This window comes from Babylonia areolata, chromosome 33, assembly GCF_041734735.1.
Source record: "Babylonia areolata isolate BAREFJ2019XMU chromosome 33, ASM4173473v1, whole genome shotgun sequence".
NCBI classification, from domain to species: Eukaryota; Metazoa; Mollusca; class Gastropoda; order Neogastropoda; family Buccinidae; genus Babylonia; species Babylonia areolata.
The window spans coordinates 8,248,592-8,268,620 of NC_134908.1; the positions used below are offsets into that span (position 1 = coordinate 8,248,592).

The 20,029-nt window shown below is 42.7% G+C and overlaps 1 protein-coding gene across 1 annotated transcript in view; it reads right to left on the bottom strand.

Annotated features, from left to right (window-relative positions):
- Positions 1-3,316: 3,316 nt before the first annotated feature.
- Positions 3,317-20,029, bottom strand: part of LOC143276857 (uncharacterized) — an 18,315-nt gene continuing 1,602 nt past the window's right edge. Inside the window, exons 2-6 of the mRNA XM_076581514.1 lie at positions 14,683-15,353; positions 12,119-12,217; positions 8,052-8,904; positions 6,121-6,338; positions 3,317-4,710 (exon numbers count right to left, since the gene is read on the bottom strand). Coding sequence (XP_076437629.1) covers positions 4,608-4,710; positions 6,121-6,338; positions 8,052-8,904; positions 12,119-12,217; positions 14,683-15,284 — 1,875 coding nt within the window. The 5' untranslated portion in view covers positions 15,285-15,353 and the 3' untranslated portion in view covers positions 3,317-4,607. The remainder of the gene's footprint in view (positions 4,711-6,120; positions 6,339-8,051; positions 8,905-12,118; positions 12,218-14,682; positions 15,354-20,029) is intronic.

Below are 20,029 nucleotides of genomic sequence, written 5' to 3' on the forward strand. Positions count from 1 at the left end.
ATGAAAATTGGACATCAACATTGCAGAATACAGACCTAGCTACTGCATGAAAACTAGACATCAACATGGCAGAATACAGACCTAGCCACTGCATGAAAACTAGACATCAACATGCCAGAATACAGACCTAGCCACAGCATGAAAACTAGACATCAACATGGGGGAATACAGACCTAGCCACTGCATGAAAACTAGACATCAACGTGGCTGAATACAGACCTAGCCACAGCATGAAAACTAGACACTAACAAGGGAGAACACAGGCCTAGTCACTGCATAAAAAACTGGACACCAACATGGGGGAATACAGACCTAGCCACAGCATGAAAACTAGACATCAACATGGGGGAATACAGACCTAGCCACAGCATGAAAACTAGACATCAACATGGGGTAATACAGACCTAGCCACAGCATGAAAACTAGACATCAACATGGGGTAATACAGACCTAGCCACAGCATGAAAACTAGACATCAACATGGCAGAATACAGACCTAGCCACAGCATGAAAACTAGACATCAACATGGCAGAATACAGACCTAGCCACTGCATGAAAACTAGACACCAACATGGGGGAACACAGGCCTAGCCACAGCATGAAAACTAGACAACATGTCAGAATACAGACCTAGCCACTGCATGAAAACTAGACATCAACATGGGGGAACACAGGCCTAGCCACAGCATGAAAACTAGACATCAACATGGCAGAATACAGACCTAGCCACAGCATGAAAACTAGACACCAACATGGGGTAATACAGACCTAGCCACTGCATGAAAACTAGACATCAACATGGTAGAATACAGACCTAGCCACAGCATGAAAACTAGACATCAACATGGGGGAATACAGACCTAGCCACAGCATGAAAACTAGACATGAACATGGCAGAATACAGACCTAGCCACTGCATGAAAACTAGACATCAACATGGGGGAATACAGACCTAGCCACAGCATGAAAACTAGACATCAACATGGCAGAATACAGGCCTAGCCACAGCATGAAAACTAGACATCAACATGGGGGAACACAGGCCTAGTCACTGCATAAAAAACTGGACACCAACATGGGGGAATACAGACCTAGCCACTGCATGAAAACTAGACATCAACATGGCAGAATACAGACCTAGCCACAGCATGAAAACTAGACACCAACATGGGGGAACACAGGCTTAGTCACTGCATAAAAAAACTGGACACCAACATGGGGGGAATAAAGACCTAGTCACTGCATGAAAACTTAACTGCCAGGAAACTTTGCCAAACAAGCCGGCAGCACCAAACGCCAGTGTTCCACTTGCACTCAGGTGATCACGTGTGTACATACATGCCCCTAGTGAGCATGCATGTCAACGCACGCAAGTGCACACGCTGTTCAGACCAGACCAGACCTACGCTTTTAGTCGTCTCTCCCTCTGACACAGTTCCAGCTCCTCAAGGAGGCATCATCACTGCGTTCACACAAATCCAGATACCCTGCAACCGCATCTGCCAGGCAGATGCCTGACCAGCAGCGTAACCCATAAGGTTTTACCGCCTTTTTTCCCCCCAGCTGTTTTCATGCGGGCACTTTGCAGGTCTGCATGTGTTTATCTGCTGACCTGGGAGATCGGAAAAAAAATCTCCACGCCTTGACCCATCAAGTGACGGGTGCAACAGCCGAGTGGTTAAAGCGGTTAAAGCGTTGGACTTGTAATCTGAGGGTCCCGGGTTCAAATCACGGTGACGGCGCCTGGTGGGTGAAGGGTGGAGATTTTTACGATCTCCCAGGTCAACACATGTGCAGACCTGCTAGTGCCTGAACCCCCTTCGTGTGTATATGCAAGCAGAAGATCAAATACGCACGTTAAAGATCCTGTAATCCATGTCAGCGTTCGGCGGGTTATGGAAACAAGAACATTCCCAGCATGCACACCCCCGAAAGCGGAGTATGGCTGCCTATATGGCGGGGTAAAAACGGTCATACATGTAAAAGCCCACTCGTGTACATACGAGTGAACGTGGGAGTTGCAGCCCACAAATGCAGAAGAAGAAGACCCATCAAGTTCCATGACCAGGATATTTAACATGATAAACGCAATGATGAGCCACCTCTACAATGATCTTGACACATCATTACTTACATTATGAACCACCTCAATAGAATAAGCTTGATACATCAATAGTTACAAAATGAGCCACCTCAACAATGAACTCGATGCATCACTATTTGCATAATGAACCACCTCAATGATGACACATCACCATTTACATAATGAACCGCCTCAATAATGATCTTGACACATTGCTATTTGCATAGTGAACCACCTCAATAATGATTCTGACACATCACTATGATTTACATAATGAACCACCTCAACAATGAACTTGACACATGGCTATTTCTATAGTGAACCACCTCAAGAATAAACCTGACATCACTATAAATTTACATAATGAACCACTTCAATAATGATACTGAGGCATCAATATTTTACATATCTGGAAAGCCGATTTGCACTGATTCAAAGCCGACTTCTGTCGCTCAATACGATACAACCTCATCAGTAATATACAGTTCTTGCTGCTCTCCCAGATGGAGTAGCAAGCCCGTGGTATAAAAATTAAAAGTAAAACGACAAGTTGGATGCATCAGGGTCTATTTACATGATTTTCTGGAAAGCTGATCCACACTGTCAAGAGCTGATTTCTATTGTTCAATACAAACTAATCAGATCGATAATGTACAGCTGTTTAGCGCTAGTCTCGCACACATTCAATATTGACAGGACCATCAAATCAAGTGGTATAAAAACAGTATGACATTTATATAATGACATCAATAATAAAGAGTTGTTCAGCAGCCACAAACCAGAGGAATCAACACAGTTCTCATGGTATTTACAATTTTCTTGTCTTTAAAAAAAAAAAACAAAAAAAAAAGAACTGCATAATTTACAAATGATTGTGATACAAGTCATTTCAGTTACAGCATGCATACTTTCATCTATTCACACACACACAAGGCTCTTATAGATTTTTCATAAGAAAATCTAAAACAAAATTTCAAACCTCTTAAAACCACAAAGTATAAAAAAATCTATTAAAAAAAACAAACAAACCCTAAAAAAACCAACTATCTAGTGACACCCCCACCACCACCACCCCCTCCCCAAAACCAACTCAAACCCAGCTTTCGACCGTTCTGGTCCCATTTATAAAGTTATTCCCCTAGATAATCATTCTCTGCCATATTGAGGTCAACTTGCAAGTTTGGCCAGAAAGGTGGTTTGGGGACCTTTTTTTTTTTTTTTTTTTTTTTTTTGCTGCCCCATCATCTGCCCCATTTCAGTGGCATTACTCCCACGCCGCTCATTTAGATTCCCCCCATACACGGCCACACCCGGGTTCGTCCGTCGCAGTTCCAGCGTCGGCAGTCCACAGGGAACCATCGGTGTTAGGTCGACTGGAGGCCACACACCAGAGGAGACCCTGCACTGCTGCTGAGTCACTTCGGTGGTGTTCAGTGGTGCCTGTTCTGTTTTAACGTACTTAGGACACCACCTACTAAGCCCCCTACTAACGACAATAATGGCTTAGTCGCGGAGCCAGACTGAGTGAGCGTCTCTCCCAGAGTGGAGACCGCCACCACGTCCCTCAAACAACAGCCCCCCATGAATCTGCCGACACTGACGACATTGACAGGGCTCACCCCAAGCACGGAAGTGGAGGGGCATCGAAACTGAGGTCACCATGAGAGCAGGGCATGAAAGGCCACAGACTTTGAGACTATTTTGTTTTTTATATTGATGACGATGAAGGAGGAGGAGGATGACGATGATGATGACGATACTGCTATGGAGGTCCATTTTGGTTTGGGACTGCGTGACAAGGCTGTACTCTACGCTTCCTGTCATAATGATATCCCAGCGTTAACCAGGCCCGAGAGATACAGACACTTGCAGTGTTGGTCAGGTAATTAGAGCAACACACCCAAAGACACATCCTTGAAGTGGATGACACTCGACTGTGTGGTCCCAGTCTCCCCATTTAAGCCCACAGCACACTCAACTCTGGGTAGGAGCCGGCCACGGGCCGAAAAACCCACCTCCGCTGGGATTCGAACCCGCGTCCTCCCAGCCGTCAGTCCGCGACGCTAACCACTTCGCCACGGCGGCTGGTCTGGGGGACCTGTTTTTTGTTCTGTTTTTGTTTTCAACATCATCTTCTTTTAAAGTTCAACACAGGTGGGATATGTCACTTCCGTGGCTCAAAAGAAGCACTTTTTTTCCTTGACAGCCAAAATTAAGAACTTTAAGTTCAAACATGGACCATTTGAAAAAAAAAAAAAAGAAGAAAAAAAAAGACTTGTAAGGACTTAGAAAAAAAAAAAAATCCTAAACTCACACAAAACTGTAAAACATGTATGAATTCTGCTTACATTCACACACACACACACACACACACACACACAAACACACAGAAAGTGAGCTACAACTACACTGAGAATTCATACATAGTATGATACACACTGGGGAAGACTGCGTCTGCCTAAACTGAAGGGCGATTTCCATCCACGCCCGTTTTCATCCACGAGGTTCTCATCCACGGTGTCTTCAGAACGGGATCCTGAACCTGTGGACGAACTCTTCAGTGATGCCCTTCGCAGCCAGCTCTTCGGTGACGCGGGCAAGATAGGTGGGGTCTGGATACCCAAAACTGCACATACAGGGAAGAAATATATATATATATATATATGATAGGGCTGTAAAAGCTTTTGCTCCTGTTTACAATGCATCTTTTATTGAGGTTTCTACAGACATGGTAAGTATGGAGGGGGTGGGGGGGGGGGGGAAGTTTTGAAAAAATCACAACCATTTCCAGGGCTGGAAAATGTTTTTCAGTAAAACCTCTTGATCAAACCTCTAACAAAGAGTTTTCAAATCTATTATAAAAAAAAAAAAAAAGATGAATATTTCAAGTGTTACCTAACAATGGTATCATGATTTTCATCGGACAATTATCATCACAGATTAAATAATAAAATCAGTGGGCAGTACAGTAATGACATACATCAGCCAACATCTAATAATCAATAACTTAGAGTGGAAAGACGTTACATAAAACCAAAGACTACTTACACCCCCCCCCCCCCCCCCCCCCCCCCCCCCAGTAATATTGATATCACTTACAATGTAAAGACGTAAAACCAAAGACAACTACACACAACCTTCAAGACCTCTGCCTACATCAAATAATATTGATAATCACTTACAATGTAAAGACGTAAAACCAAAGACTACTACACACACATTCGCCACCAACCTTCAAGACCCCTGCCTACATCTAATAATATTGATATCGCTTACAATGTAAAGACGTAAAACCAAAGACTACTACAATCACATTCACCACCCACCTTGAAGACCCCTGCCTACGTCTAATAATAATAACATCACTTACAATGTAAAGACGTAAAACCAAAGACTACTACACACACATTCACCACCCACCTTGAAGACCCCTGCCTACGTCTAATAATAATATCACTTACAATGTAAAGGCGTAAAACCAAAGACAACTACACACACATTCGCCACCCACCTTGAAGACCCCTGCCTATGTCTAATAATAATAACATCACTTACAATGTAAAGACGTAAAACCAAAGACTTCTACACACACATTCGCTACCCACCTTCAAGACCCCTGCCTACGTCTAATAATAACATCACTTACAATGTAAAGACGTAAAACCAAAGACTACTACAATCACATTCACCACCCACCTTGAAGACCCCTGCCTACGTCTAATAATAACATCACTTACAATGTAAAGACGTAAAACCAAAGACTACTACACACACATTCACCACCCACCTTCAAGACCCCTGCCTACATCAAATAATAACATCACTTACAATGTAAAGACATAAAACCAAAGACTACTACACACACATTCACCACCCACCTTGAAGACCCCTGCCTACGTCAAATAATAATAATATCACTTACAATGTAAAGACGTAAAACCAAAGACGACTACACACACATCACCCCCCACCATCCACATCCAGTATCACCTGGAGTGGAAAAAAAACAAAAAAACGTCGAAAACGGAACACCCACCTTTCGGGTCCCCCACTGACTCGGGTCTTGTGGTGGACGTCGTTCCAGGTGACGACATTGTTGCGCCCCGTGGTCATGGAGCGACCGACCGTGAAGGTCAGCCGGTACTTGAAGGCCACCCACAGCATGCGGCACACCAGCACCCCCTCTATCGTCGCCGGGAGGAACGCCGATCGGGTGGTGCCCGTGAACGGCACGCCTGGGTGGGGATGATTGTTCTGCACAGAGGTTTTTGTGTGTGTGTGTGTGTGTGTGTTAGTAGTAGTAGTATTACAGTATTATCAGTATTAGTAGTATGGTATTATTATCATGTGTAGAAGTAGTAGTAGCAGTACGTTATCATCATCATCATCATCAGTAGTAGTAGTATGGTATCATCATCAGCAGTAGTAGTAGTAGTAGTAGTACGTCATCATAGTAGTAGTAGTAATAGAAGTAGTATTAGTAGCACGTCATCATCATCATTATCAGTAGTAGTAGAAGTAGTAGTAGTAGTAGTAGCAGCTGCAGCAGTAGTAGTAGTAGTAGTAGTATCATCATCATCATCAGTAGTAGTAGTAGTAGTCCGGTATTATCATCATCATTAGTAGTAGTATTACGGTATCATCATTATCATCAGTAGTAGTAATAGTAGTAGTAGTAGTGGAACGACATCATTATTAATATTATCAGTAGTAGTAGTACATTAGTAGTAGCAGCAGCATTATTACTATTATCATAGTCAGTAGTAGTAGTTGTCGCATTATTACTATCATTATCATCAGTAATAGTAGCAGCAGCAGCAACTTTATTATGACTATTAAGTACTATCATTATCATTAGTAGCAGTAGCATCATTATTACTATCATTGTAGTCAGTAGTAGTACTTGTAGCATCATCATAACCATCATCATTAGTAGTAGTAGTAGTAGCAATGGCATTATTGTTACTTTTTTCTTCTTTTTTTTAAAAAGTATTATCATCGTTATCATTGACATTAGGATTAGTAGTTGTAGTAGTACCATTATTATTACATTTATCATTATCATTATTATTAGTAGTAATGGTTGTAGTAGTGGTATCATATTATACATCACTATTATTGTTATCTTTAGCAGTAGTAGTAATAATAGCAGCAGTTGTATAATGAATACATTATTTATATATATGATGATGATGATTATTATTATCATAAATCTTCAGTAGTGGTAGTAGTAGTAGCAGCAGTAGTAGTGGTAGTAGCAGCAGCAGCAGCAATGGCAGCAGTAGTAGTAGCAGCAATGGCAGCAGCAGCAGCAATGGCAGCAGTAGTAGTAGTAGCAGCAGCAGCATCAATCCACAATATTTGGCGCCGAGGAGTGTTTTTTCTAGCAAACCCGGCAGCAAAAGAGTTAACGACTACGTACCCCCCACCCCCACCCCCACTGATCTCCCTGGCCAGTCCAAACCCAGCTCCAACTGTTCTACTTTCCTCTTCTAAATATAGTTCACTAGTTCAGGGATGTTTTTTGGGGTTGGGTTTTTTTTTTTCATAAAAGATCTTGATCAATGGGACATTATTCTATGTGCAGCTTATAATTTTTGTTATTCCCCTTGAATGAACAGACATCTGTCACTGGGAAGAGAGCTGCAAAATCAGTGGAAAGGTGGTTTTCGGATCAGTGTTTTAAAAAACTTTATTTCGCTTTTGAAAACCATTGTCATGTGAAGTATTTAACTGCTGAATTTTCACAGAAGCCATGGCTTATAATATTAAATTATTTCTTTGCTGCAAAGTGAACCAAAATCAAAAAGGACTGACTCATGTTAACACTGAATATAACATTCTCCATATTTGAGACAATTCTCTGAACATATAACTAACAAGACATATACATGATAACCTCATGCATCCAGAACACACACACACACACAAGCAGACCCAACATTTTCCCCACATGATGTTTGTTACCTGTTGAATACCGCTAGGTATGTCATAGGTGATGACAATGGTGTTGTGCCTGCGATACCCGGGGAGGTCAAAGGTCTGCCCAGAGACGGACATCTTGCCGTTGGGCATGTTTCCCGACACCACCGCTATCGACCGGCTGCACACAGGACAGTTGGGTCGGCGCAGGAACGACTGCTCCAGGCAGGCTCTGCAGAACACATGTCCACAGACCTTCAGCTTGGTGGGTTGCTGCATGCGATCCAAACAGATCGCACAGTCTTCCCCCAATGGAAGGTGAAAGGCGTCGCCATCATCATCATCACGATCCGTCTCCTCCTTGTCAGCATCTGGTGGTGGTGCGTATGTGTAGGAAGTTGGCTGACCTTGACCTCCTCTTGTGGTCTGTCCACCAAAGTCAGCAGAACTGGCATCTTTACCGTCAGAAGATGCTGCTTGTGATGATGCCCGTTCCCCTTGAACACTTCTGTCAAGGAGGGACCTGGCCTCATCATCACTGCAGCAGTCTTCAGAAATTCTGGAAACGATGACATCGTTCCCAGGCAGCATTTGTCGCTGGCACACCGGAGCAGCAACAACAACGTCGGTCACATAGCTGTCCAGACTGTCCAGGTGATGTCTGTTCACCACCTGGGAATGGTACTTCAGGAGGATGACAGGTGTAAGTCGCCGTCGTCCAAAGAGGCAAGGCAGAAGGTCGAAGCGGTAGAAAAGGATTCTGGTCAGAACACCAGCTCTCGCCTCCTCCCTAGCTGATGGCCGACGTCTAGTGTTGTTGCCGTTGTTGTTGTTGCTGCTGGCTCTTGGGTTCTGACTGACGGCACTGCTGTTCCGTGAGTTGGCAGCAGCTCCACCGCTGTTGACACGAAGTTCACCCATATTTTCATCAGACAATTTCTAAAACACTATTAACAAAAATCTAAAAGGAAATTTTCTATCTAAAATTACGTTTAAATAACATACCTACCGTGACCCAACTAGTGCAGACTCTGGCAGGGGTCTGACATTCCTGTCCTGTGCAAACTACTATCCGCCTATGCGGGGAAAACGAAAGCAACTACGCCCGATAATCTCCCGGAAGTAGGTAACCTCCCCTTTGTCCCGCTAGCTAGCGCCCTCTTTTTCCGGCAGACAAAAATCTAAAAACGTTTTTGAAATTTAAAATTAAAGTTGATCTTTCTCTGCTCTTCTAAGTGTTGACGGGTGCATAGCGGTCCCAGGCTTGAATCTCAGCTGACAACAACACCTGGTGGGTAAAGGGTGGAGATTTTTCCCATCTCCCAGGTCAACATATGTGCAGACCTGCTAGTGCCTGAGCCCCTTTTGTGCGCACGCAGAAGATCAGATAAGCACATTAAAGATCCTGTAATCCATGTCAGCATTCGGTAGGTAATGGAAACAAGAACAGACCCAGTATGCACACCCTTGAAAACAGAGTATGGCTGCCTACATGGCGGGGTAAATAAACAAAAAGGTCATACATGTAAAATGTAACATGTCTTTATATGTGTGCGTGCCTGAAATCTATTGAACGACACAGGAAACAAATGATGAGCGCCCAATGGCAGCCATCAGTCAGCTCTACCCAGGTGAGCAGCCCGTCGTGCAAATGACCCCATGTTTGTAAAAGGCTTATACTGTGTGAGTTATAGGGCCACTGTGTGAGTTATAGGGTCAGACGCCTATGGTGGAAGCATGGGATTTTCTCAGACACACTGCGCACTGATGGACCCCTTTCTACCTCCCTACTCTTCTCCCCCCACCCCCCTTCCATGGCATCTATCCCCACCAACACCCCTCCCCATACCCTCTCTCCCTTTCCCCCCTTCCCTTGGCCAAGTGCAGAGGGAGCAAGTTATCAAGAAATACTAAGTAAAGATGGTATCTCCTCTGACCATTCTCTTCCTATACACTCCCCTGCCCTTTTCCCTTCCACTCCCATCACCCTCAACCCCGTCCCCCCCCTCCTGCCCCCCCATGTCGATCTCTGGCAGGATGGCATCTGCCTCAATGGTCACCACATGGTGTGGTGTGTTTATCATGAGCTGTTTAGAACAGAATCAGGGCTGGGCAATCTTTCCTCCTCCTTCCCTTCCTCTTTTCATCACGCCCCCCCCCCCCCCCCCCCCCCCCCCGCCCCTCCCCTTCTCCTTGACAATGCTGGGTTCTGTGAGAAAAGTGCTGATGTGCAAGTCTAGGTCCCAGATTGGTCTGTTAACTTCAGCCAATTGGAAACGTTCTGGGTCGGAAGATAGTTTGCATACAGCACCAGCTTGTGAAGAGGATAAAATGAATAGGCAAGTGGGGTTTCTTTCTTTTCCTTCCTTGAAGCAGGCCAGGAGAGCCGGACGGTCAAGACAGTACCATGGGGGCTGTGAGTGTCAAACTAGCATCTATTTTTCGGACTTAGTTGAATGCTTGATTTATGTTATACTTGGATTCTATGACTAACACACTGGCTCAGTGGGATTGTGTTCTGCTACATGAATATCAAGTGAACCCTGAAACGTTGGGGGCTGTGAGTAATGCTTGTACTGGTAATTTGCTTTGTTGACAATTTACTTTATGGTTTTTGGAAACAGTTTGGAGTTTGTAGAATTGTGATGAGCATTGAGAGATCCTTTTTAGCTGATGTGGTATTTTACAGTTAATGTAACTGGAATGTGTTGATGCAGATACCATGACTTGTGAGAGAGCATAGCCAGCATGTGTATGGCTTAAATGTATTTGAGGCTAGTGACTGAGGGAAAAGTGGTTAAAATACACAATGTAGCCAATACATGACTAAATGGTGTACTGGTTTAGGGTATTTGAGTATCCCCCCCCCTTTCCTGTTTCCTATAGGTTGATTTTATGGTATGATGCTTGGACATCATGTTGGGTTTACAGGTTGTGCATCTTGGCTTGCATAAATGATAATGTTCAGTAACATGTCAGTGGTGTGTCAATTGTTGACATACTGTGGGAACAATGTAAGCATTCAGTCACAAAGAAACACAGATTATTATGTGTGTTGCATCTGTGTAGAATGTTTTGGTTGCAACAGTTGGAGTTATTTTGAGGTTTGACATACCTATTTTGTATGTTAGGCGGTGATGGTTATATTCAAGGTGAATAAATCTACAGGCTAACTGTATGTTCATGTGTTTCCATGTGTGTGTGCACATGAGTGATAATGCAATATGGGGAACATGTGTGACTTGGTAGTTGTGATTACCATGTGCTGTAGTCATGTTATATGCCAGTGGGGTAACACATAGCTGTATGTGTTCAATAAGATTTGAGACCACTGAGAGGTAGTCCTATGTTGGTGCACACAGGTTGCTATATATTTACCAAATTACTTGGTAACTATATGATTCCCATGTAAACATTTTACCAATGAGATACTTTGCAGAGACAAAGTACAGATTTGTTCAGTCTTACTCTTAATGGAAACAGCTATTACTGTATGGTGATTTAACTGGAGTTAAACACTGGGAGTTTGTAACTGTCTGCCACATACTTGGTGCGACAGCTATTATTCTATGGTGGTATGACAGGAGTTAAACACTGGGAGTTAGTATTTGTTTGTCATATATTTGGTGCACATTAACTTATATGCCACTGATTGTTGATGGTAAGCTATATGAAGCTTGTTTTACATTTTTACATAGATCTCTTTGAGAAGAGAGTGTACGGCTAGACATTGAGTGTCAGAATGGAGAAAGGTTATTTGTGGAATTGTTTACTTGTCCAGACAACATAATGATGTTTCTGTTACATCAGTGCAATTATGTTTAGCATATGTTTTGGTATTGATTTAACCTGGGTTTTAATATTGTGTGTGTTCCTGGTGTGCTGTTAAGTTAGAGAAATGAACACCTCAATTCATCTTTCTAAAAGACCCTACTGTGGTACGAGGAGAGAGTGGATTGTGCACCTATCCTCTGCCTGTTATCCTACTCTACCTCTTCACCTTCTACACTTATCCCTACTCAACCCCTACCCAAACCACTACTACTCTACCCCCTTTTTAACATTATATTAAAAAAAAAAAAATTAAAAAAAAAATTTAAACTTGTACAAACCCTGAAATGGCTCTGCTGTTCCGTGTGTTGACAGTTCCACTGCTGGCAGCTCTGTTCCCACTGTTGTTAGCTGCAGTGTTGCCAGCTCTGCTGTTCCCACTGCAAGGTTCATATAAATATTTCGTCAGCATTTTCTTATTACTTTCTTCCCCCCCCCCCCCCCCCCCCCCCCCCCCCCCGATTCTTTTTAACCTTTAATTTACATCACAACACATAATTATGTCATGCAAAAAACAACAAACAAACAACAACATAAAAAACAAAAAAAAAACAGCAACATAAAATAACCCACATCAACAAAAGTATTTAAAAAGTGTTTTTCATCATTTTCTGCTTCACTTTGTGTGTGTGTGTGTAGTGTGTGTGTGTGTCTATGTGTGTGTTTGTGTGTGTGTGTGTCTATGTATGTGTGTGTATGTGTGTGTGTGTGTGTGTCTATGCGTGTGTGTGTGTGTGTGTGTGTGTGTGTGTTGTGTGTGTGTGTGTGTGTGTGTGTGTGTAAAGTACAGTCCTTTTCTTTTTCTTTCTTTTTTCTTTTTTCAATACAATAACAGGGAAAGAATCAGTGCTTCTTTCCGCAGATCCCTCCATGAGTAACACAACAATCGAGGAGGAAATGAATGGCTGAGGTCATTCCACGGAGGGAAGGAAGTCCTTCTGGTGGTGTGTACACAGTACACACACTTGAGACTCACGCACGCTGCACATAGTACACACACTTGTGACTCACGCACGCTGCACACAGTACACACACTTGTGACTCACGCACGCTGCACAAAGTACACACACTTGTGACTCACGCACGCTGCACACAGTACACACACTCATGACTCACGCACGCTGCACAAAGTACACACACTTGTGACTCACGCACGCTGCACACAGTACACACACTTGTGACTCACGCACGCTGCACAAAGTACACACACTTGTGACTCACGCACGCTGCACAAAGTACACACACTTGTGACTCACGCACGCTGCACAAAGTACACACACTTGTGACTCACGCACGCTTTGTTTCTATGAAACCTGTGTAATTTGATCAAACTATGTGGGAAAGTAACTCACAAACAGAAGATATTGGGAACCTATAAACAAAAACAGAAAAAAAAAAAAAAAATCATTTAGAAATCAGTCAACTGACAGTAATATGAGAAATACTTTCCTGCCATGAGAACACAGAAATACTAGCCAGTGTAATTTGATCAAACTATGTGGGAAAGTAACTCACAAACAGAAGATATTGGGAACCTATAAATAAAAACAGAAGAAAAAAAAATCATTTAGAAATCACTTAATCAGTCAACTGACAGTAATATGAGAAATAATTTCCTGCCGTGAGAACACAGAAATACCAGCCAGTTTGGGTAGTATTCAGTGTGCACGTACATATTATTGTACTTAGGTGTAGAGCTTGTGGAGAGGGAGGGGATTGAGTGAGTAAAGGAGACACAGAGAGAGTGAGAGGTGTGTGTGTGTATGTATACCATGCCTCTCTTTCAGGGAATATGATTTTGTGTGAAGCCATCATGTATGTGTAATATATGTTGCATGGTCTTGTAGGTGTTTGAACATGCCATTGGGAAGAGGACAGATTAAAAACATGAGGAAAGAAAAAAAAGAAAAGACAACAGAAAGGAGAAAAATGATGATGGAAGCAAAAAAAAAAAAATCATTTAGAAATCAGTCAACTGACAGTAATATGAGAAATACTTTCCTGCAGTGAGAACACAGAAAGAGTACCAGATGACTAACAAAAGGCAAACCTCGGCCTATTCAAGATCAAAATTTGGATTGATGATAGACGATAGATTTTATGCATCACAATAATACTGATAATTATCTGCTCAACAGCAAAAAAAGTTTCATAGAAGTATTGTGCCACATAGATTCCTTTTTTCTTTTCTTTTTTTAAATATAAATACTCAAGTTCATGGAAAAAGACCTTGCCATATAAATCTTTTTTAATAGATAAAAAAAAAAAAAAAAAAAAAAAAAAAAAATATATATATATATAATATTTAAATTCATGGCAAATGACCTTGCTCTCCCACGCCCTTTCTGCCCCCCGCCCCACCCCCCCCACCCCACCACCCCACGCATCTTTCTTTTCTTGTTCGACTCTTTCAGTTTCATTGCCATAAGCAACTTTAGTCGACTTTTAGTCAACCAGACAGTTCACCAAACCCAAGAACCAGGAAACACGCCCAGCACAACTTGACCTTGAGGGTGTCAGCCACCAGCTCATCAACTCTCTCCATACGAACGGCGAAAGAGACGACGTTAACAGCGTTTCATCCCAATTACCATCAACAAAATATTGCAAGCGGAACGCTCTTATACTGAAGAGGTGAATGTTGACAAAGAATACCACAGTTCTGACGACGGAAGCTAAAGGTTGGGTCATTCAGACACCCACTGGACATCCGAGGGGTCTGTGTAGAGGAGAAGACAGGACTGGCCGTACTGAGTGAGTTAAAAACTAAACTCTAAGTCAACATGTCATTAATTTATATTAAATTAAAAAAAAAAAAAAAAAAAAAAAAAATCATGTCCCGTACCGTGTGCTGCTGACAACTCCTCTGATCATGGCTCCACTGTTGACAGCTTCGCTGTTGACGGGTCTGTTGTTGATGGCTCCACTGTTGACAGCTTCGCTGTTGACAGCTTCACTGTTGATGGACTCACTATCGACAGCTCCGCTGTTGACAGACTCACTATTGACAGCTCCGCTGTTGACAGATTCACGGTTGACAGCTCCACTGTTAACAGATTCACTGTTGACAGACTCACTATTGACAGCTCCACTGTTGACAGATTCACTGTTGACAGATTCACTATTGACAGCTCCACTGTTGACAGACTCACTATTGACAGCTCCACTGTTGACAGATTCACTGTTGACAGATTCACTATCGACAGCTCCACTGTTGACAGACTCACTATCGACAGCTCCGCTGTTGACAGCTCCACTGTTGACAGATTCACTGCTGACAGCTCTGCTGTTGAAGGATTCACTGCTGACAGCTTCACCATTGACTGGCCTGTTGTTCACAGCTTCACTGTTGATGGATCCGCTGTTGATGTTTTCGCTGTTGACGGCTCCGCTGTTGACGTTCTCGCTGTTCTGACAGACAGGTCTACTGTCTGTAGAAGAATCCATGGCTCCACTCCACCGTTGACTGGTCAGCCGATTGATGATGACCTCTGAGATCAGAACGTCTTCGGTCACCTGCACAACAAAACACCAGTGAGTAAGTGTTAGGGACAGAGTAATCTTAACCTCACCAAGCCTGGTGCCTGAACATTGCTCTGGCATCTAAATTTGTCGCATCAAAAACATTTTCATGTTCACTGTATAAACTGTAGACGGGCGCAACAGCCGAGTGGTTAAAGCGTTGGACTGTCAATCTGAGGGTCCCGGGTTCGAATCACGGTGACGGCGCCTGGTGGGTAAAGGGTGGAGATTTTTTACAACCTCCCAGGTCAACATATGTGCAGACCTGCTTAGTGCCTGAACCCCCTTCATGTGCATATGCAAGCAGAAGATCAAATACGCACGTTAAAGATCCTGTAATCCATGTCAGCGTTCGGTGGGTTATGGAAACAAGAACATACCCAGCATGCACACCCCCCGAAAACAGAGTATGGCTGCCTACATGGCGGGGTAAAAATGGTCATACACGTAAAAGCCCACTCGTGTGCATACGAGTGAACATAGAAGAAGAAGAAGTATAAAGTGCAAAGAAAAGGAACCAACTTCTAAAGTATTCTGGAAATACATGTCCACACACAAGGAGGAGGAATTTTGTTTAATGTCCCATCACACATATCGGTCATTGAAGACATTTTGTTAAAGTATTTATGAATACATTTGAGTATTATCGGTTAGAAGGGGTGGGAGATGTGAATGAACGGAGGGGTGGGGGGGAAACTGGGGCAAATGAGGGTGAAATTTGAAAGAAAAATTATCTAAATACAATTACAGGAAACTACTTAAAAGACTTCGTAAAAGAGAAATCATTAAACCGACAAGCGAAACAACTGATAATGAATGCAAAAAGTCAAATACATCAACGTTCTCAGTCACTTGTGAAGACACACTTTCGTGTACGTAAGGCTTTCATCAAGCTAAAGTCAAAAATGATATGCTTAATTGTCAGGTTACTAAAACATACGCACTTGACATCAGAACAATACTTGGTCCGTAATGAATCTGATAATAGTCTGAGAGCTAAACTCAGAATTGGTCTGCGAATCGGACCACAGTCTGAGAGTCAACTGACAAGGTTTTAGACTTGAATTCAAGCACCACACACAATTTGGAGGAAAAAACGGTATATTTGCTTTTTCTTTTTTCAGCATCAACATGACACGGAAGCCCACCAAGGCTTTAAACTCCCCATGGGTGGAATAGGTTAATTCTCCATCCTGTGATTAACTATGCATCCCAAGAGGAGCAGAAGAAGGGAAGGTGGGATTAAAGTTTAAGTGTGTGTGTGTGTGGGGGGGGGGGGGGGATGTGTGTGTGTATAGGGATGTGTGTGTGTGATGTGTGTGTGTGTGGCGGGGGGTGGGGGTGGATGTGTGTGTGTGTAGGGATGTGTGTGTGATGTGTGTGTGTGTGTGTAGGGATGTGTGTGTGTGTGTAGGGATGTATGTGTGTGTGTGTGTCTGTGTGTGTGTGTGTGTGTGTGTGTGTGTAGGGATGTAGGTGTGTGTGTGTGTGTGTGTTTGTGTGTGTAGGTGTAGGTGTGTGTGCGTGTGCGTGTAGGGATGTATGTGTGTATGTGTAGGGATGTGTGTGTGTGTGTGTGTGTGTGTGTGTGTGTGTGTGTGTGTGTGTGTGTGTGTATAGGTGTGTGTGTGTGTGTGTGTGTGTGTGTGTGTGTGTGTGTGTGTGTGTGTAGGTGTGTATAGGTGTGTGTGTGTGTGTGTGTGTGCGCGCGTTTTAGGTGCAATATGTGTCAAGGTAAAATAGAGGGGGGGGGGAGAGGGGGAAGAGAGAGAGAGAGAGAGGGTTATACATGAAACTACGTCATTGTTCTTTTGTTTCCTTTTTTAACGTAGATGTGGCGCAGTGAGCATGGATCAGTCTCAATGCTGATTTGTATCGTCCCTTCATAATTCATACTCCTCTTCTTGCAGCCATGTCATTGTCATGTGGAGTGATGGCCTAGAGGTAACGCGTCCGCCTAGGAAGCGAGAGAATCTGAGCGCGCTGGTTCGAATCACGGCTCAGCCACCAATATTTTCTCCCCCTCCACTAGACCTTGAGTGGTCAGTACTGTTTGTTACATGAGCGGAAGCCCTGGACTGGGAAGCTTGAGTCTTAGGAGACTCCCTTTTAAACTAGGTCAGAGGGCAAAGGTTTGTCACTGTCCTAATGTGTGTGAAATCATTAAACTAGGTCAGAGGGCAAAGGTTTCTCACTGTCCTAATGTGTGTGAAATCATTAAACTAGGTCAGTGGACAAAGGTTAGTCACTGTCCTAATGTGTGTGAAATTATTAAAACTAGGTCAGTGGACAAAGGTTAGTCAATGTCCTAAAGTGTGTGAAATCATCAAACTAGGTCAGTGGACAAAGGTTAGTCACTGTCCTAATGTGTGAGAAATTATTAAACTAGGTCAGAGGGCAAAGGTTTGTCACTGTCCTAATGTGTGTGAAATCATTAAACTAGGTCAGTGGACAAAGGTTAGTCACTGTCCTAATGTGTGTGAAATCATTAAACTAGGTCAGAGGGCAAAGGTTTGTCACTGTCCTAATGTGTGTGAAATCATTAAACTGGGTCAGACGGCAAAGGTTTGTCACTGTCCTAATGTGTGTAAAATCATTAAACTAGGTCAGAGGGCAAAGGTTTGTCACTGTCCTAATGTGTGTGAAATTATCAAACTAGGTCAGTGGACAAAGGTTAGTCACTGTCCTAATGTGTGTGAAATGATCAAACTAGGTCAGAGGGCAAAGGTTTCTCACTGTCCTAATGTGTGTGAAATCATTAAACTAGGTCAGTGGACAAAGGTTAGTCACTGTCCTAATGTGTGTGAAATTATCAAACTAGGTCAGTGGACAAAGGTTAGTCACTGTCCTAATGTGTGTGAAATTATTAAACTAGGTCAGTGGACAAAGGTTAGTCACTGTCCTAAAGTGTGTGAAATTATTAAACTAGGTCAGTGGACAAAGGTTAGTCAATGTCCTAATGTGTGTGAAATTATTAAACTAGGTCAGTGGACAAAGGTTAGTCACTGTCCTAAAGTGTGTGAAATTATTAAACTAGGTCAGTGGACAAAGGTTAGTCACTGTCCTAATGTGTGTGAAATCATTAAACTAGGTCAGTGGACAAAGGTTAGTCACTGTCCTAGTATGTGAAATTATCAAACTAGGTCAGTGGACAAAGGTTAGTCACTGTCCTAATGTGTGTGAAATCATTAAACTAGGTCAGAGGGCAAAGGTTAGTCACTGTCCTAATGTGTGTGAAATTATCAAACTAGGTCAGTGGACAAAGGTTAGTCACTGTCCTAATGTGTGTGAAATCATTAAACTAGGTCAGAGGACAAAGGTTAGTCACTGTCCTAGTATGTGAAATTATCAAACTAGGTCAGTGGACAAAGGTTAGTCATTGTCCTAATGTGTGTGAAATCATTAAACTAGGTCAGTGGACAAAGGTTAGTCACTGTCCTAAGGTGTGTGAAATTATCAAACTAGGTCAGTGGACAAAGGTTAGTCACTGTCCTAATGTGTGTGAAATTATCAAACTAGGTCAGTGGACAAAGGTTAGTCACTGTCCTAATGTGTGTGAAATTATCAAACTAGGTCAGTGGACAAAGGTTAGTCACTGTCCTAATGTGTGTGAAATTATCAAACTAGGTCAGTGGACAAAGGTTAGTCACTGTCCTAGTATGTGAAATTATCAAACTAGGTCAGTGGACAAAGTTTAGTCACTGTCCTAATGTGTGTGAAATTATCAAACTAGGTCAGTGGACAAAGGTTAGTCACTGTCCTAATGTGTGTGAAATCATTAAACTAGGTCAGTGGACAAAGGTTAGTCACTGTCCTAATGTGTGTGAAATCATTAAACTAGGTCAGTGGACAAAGGCTAGTCACTGTCCTAATGTGTGTGAAATCATTAAACTAGGTCAGTGGACAAAGGTTTGTCACTGTCTTAATGTGTGTGAAATCATTAAACTAGGTCAGTGGACAAAGGTTAGTCACTGTCCTAATGTTTGTGAAATCATTAAACTAGGTCAGTGGACAAAGGTTAGTCACTGTCCTAATGTGTGTGAAATCATTAAACTAGGTCAGTGGACAAAGGTTAGTCACTGTCCTAATGTGTGTGAAATTATCAAACTAGGTCAGAGGGCAAAGGTTTCTCACTCTCCTAATGTGTGTGAAATCATTAAACTAGGTCAGTGGACAAAGGTTAGTCACTGTCCTAATGTGTGTGAAATCATTAAACTAGGTCAGTGGACAAAGGTTAGTCACTGTCCTAATGTGTGTGAAATCATTAAACTAGGTCAGTGGTCAAAGGTTAGTCACTGTCCTAATGTGTGTGAAAATGGCTACAGCTGTCCAAGTTTTGTTACAATTTGAAAACTGGTCCTTTTTCAGTTTTAAACATGACCCACCGATGTTGACTAAAGTCGCCGTCAGAATTGCAGTGCTCTGTTTTAGTACTGACTAAAGTCACCTCTGGTGGCGAAAAGAGCTGTTAAAAGAAAAATAAAGAGCAGTTTTTTCTTTTTTCAGTTTCAAGGAAACGGTGTTAAAGCTTGTCAACTTTTCCATATAAACTACTCCACATCTGCTTCAGTTTAATTTTCTTTCTTTTTTCTTTTTTTCAAAGAAGACGGCTAACCTCTGAATGAACCCAGTCAGAATCTGAGTGATCTGCAGGATTGATGCGACCCATT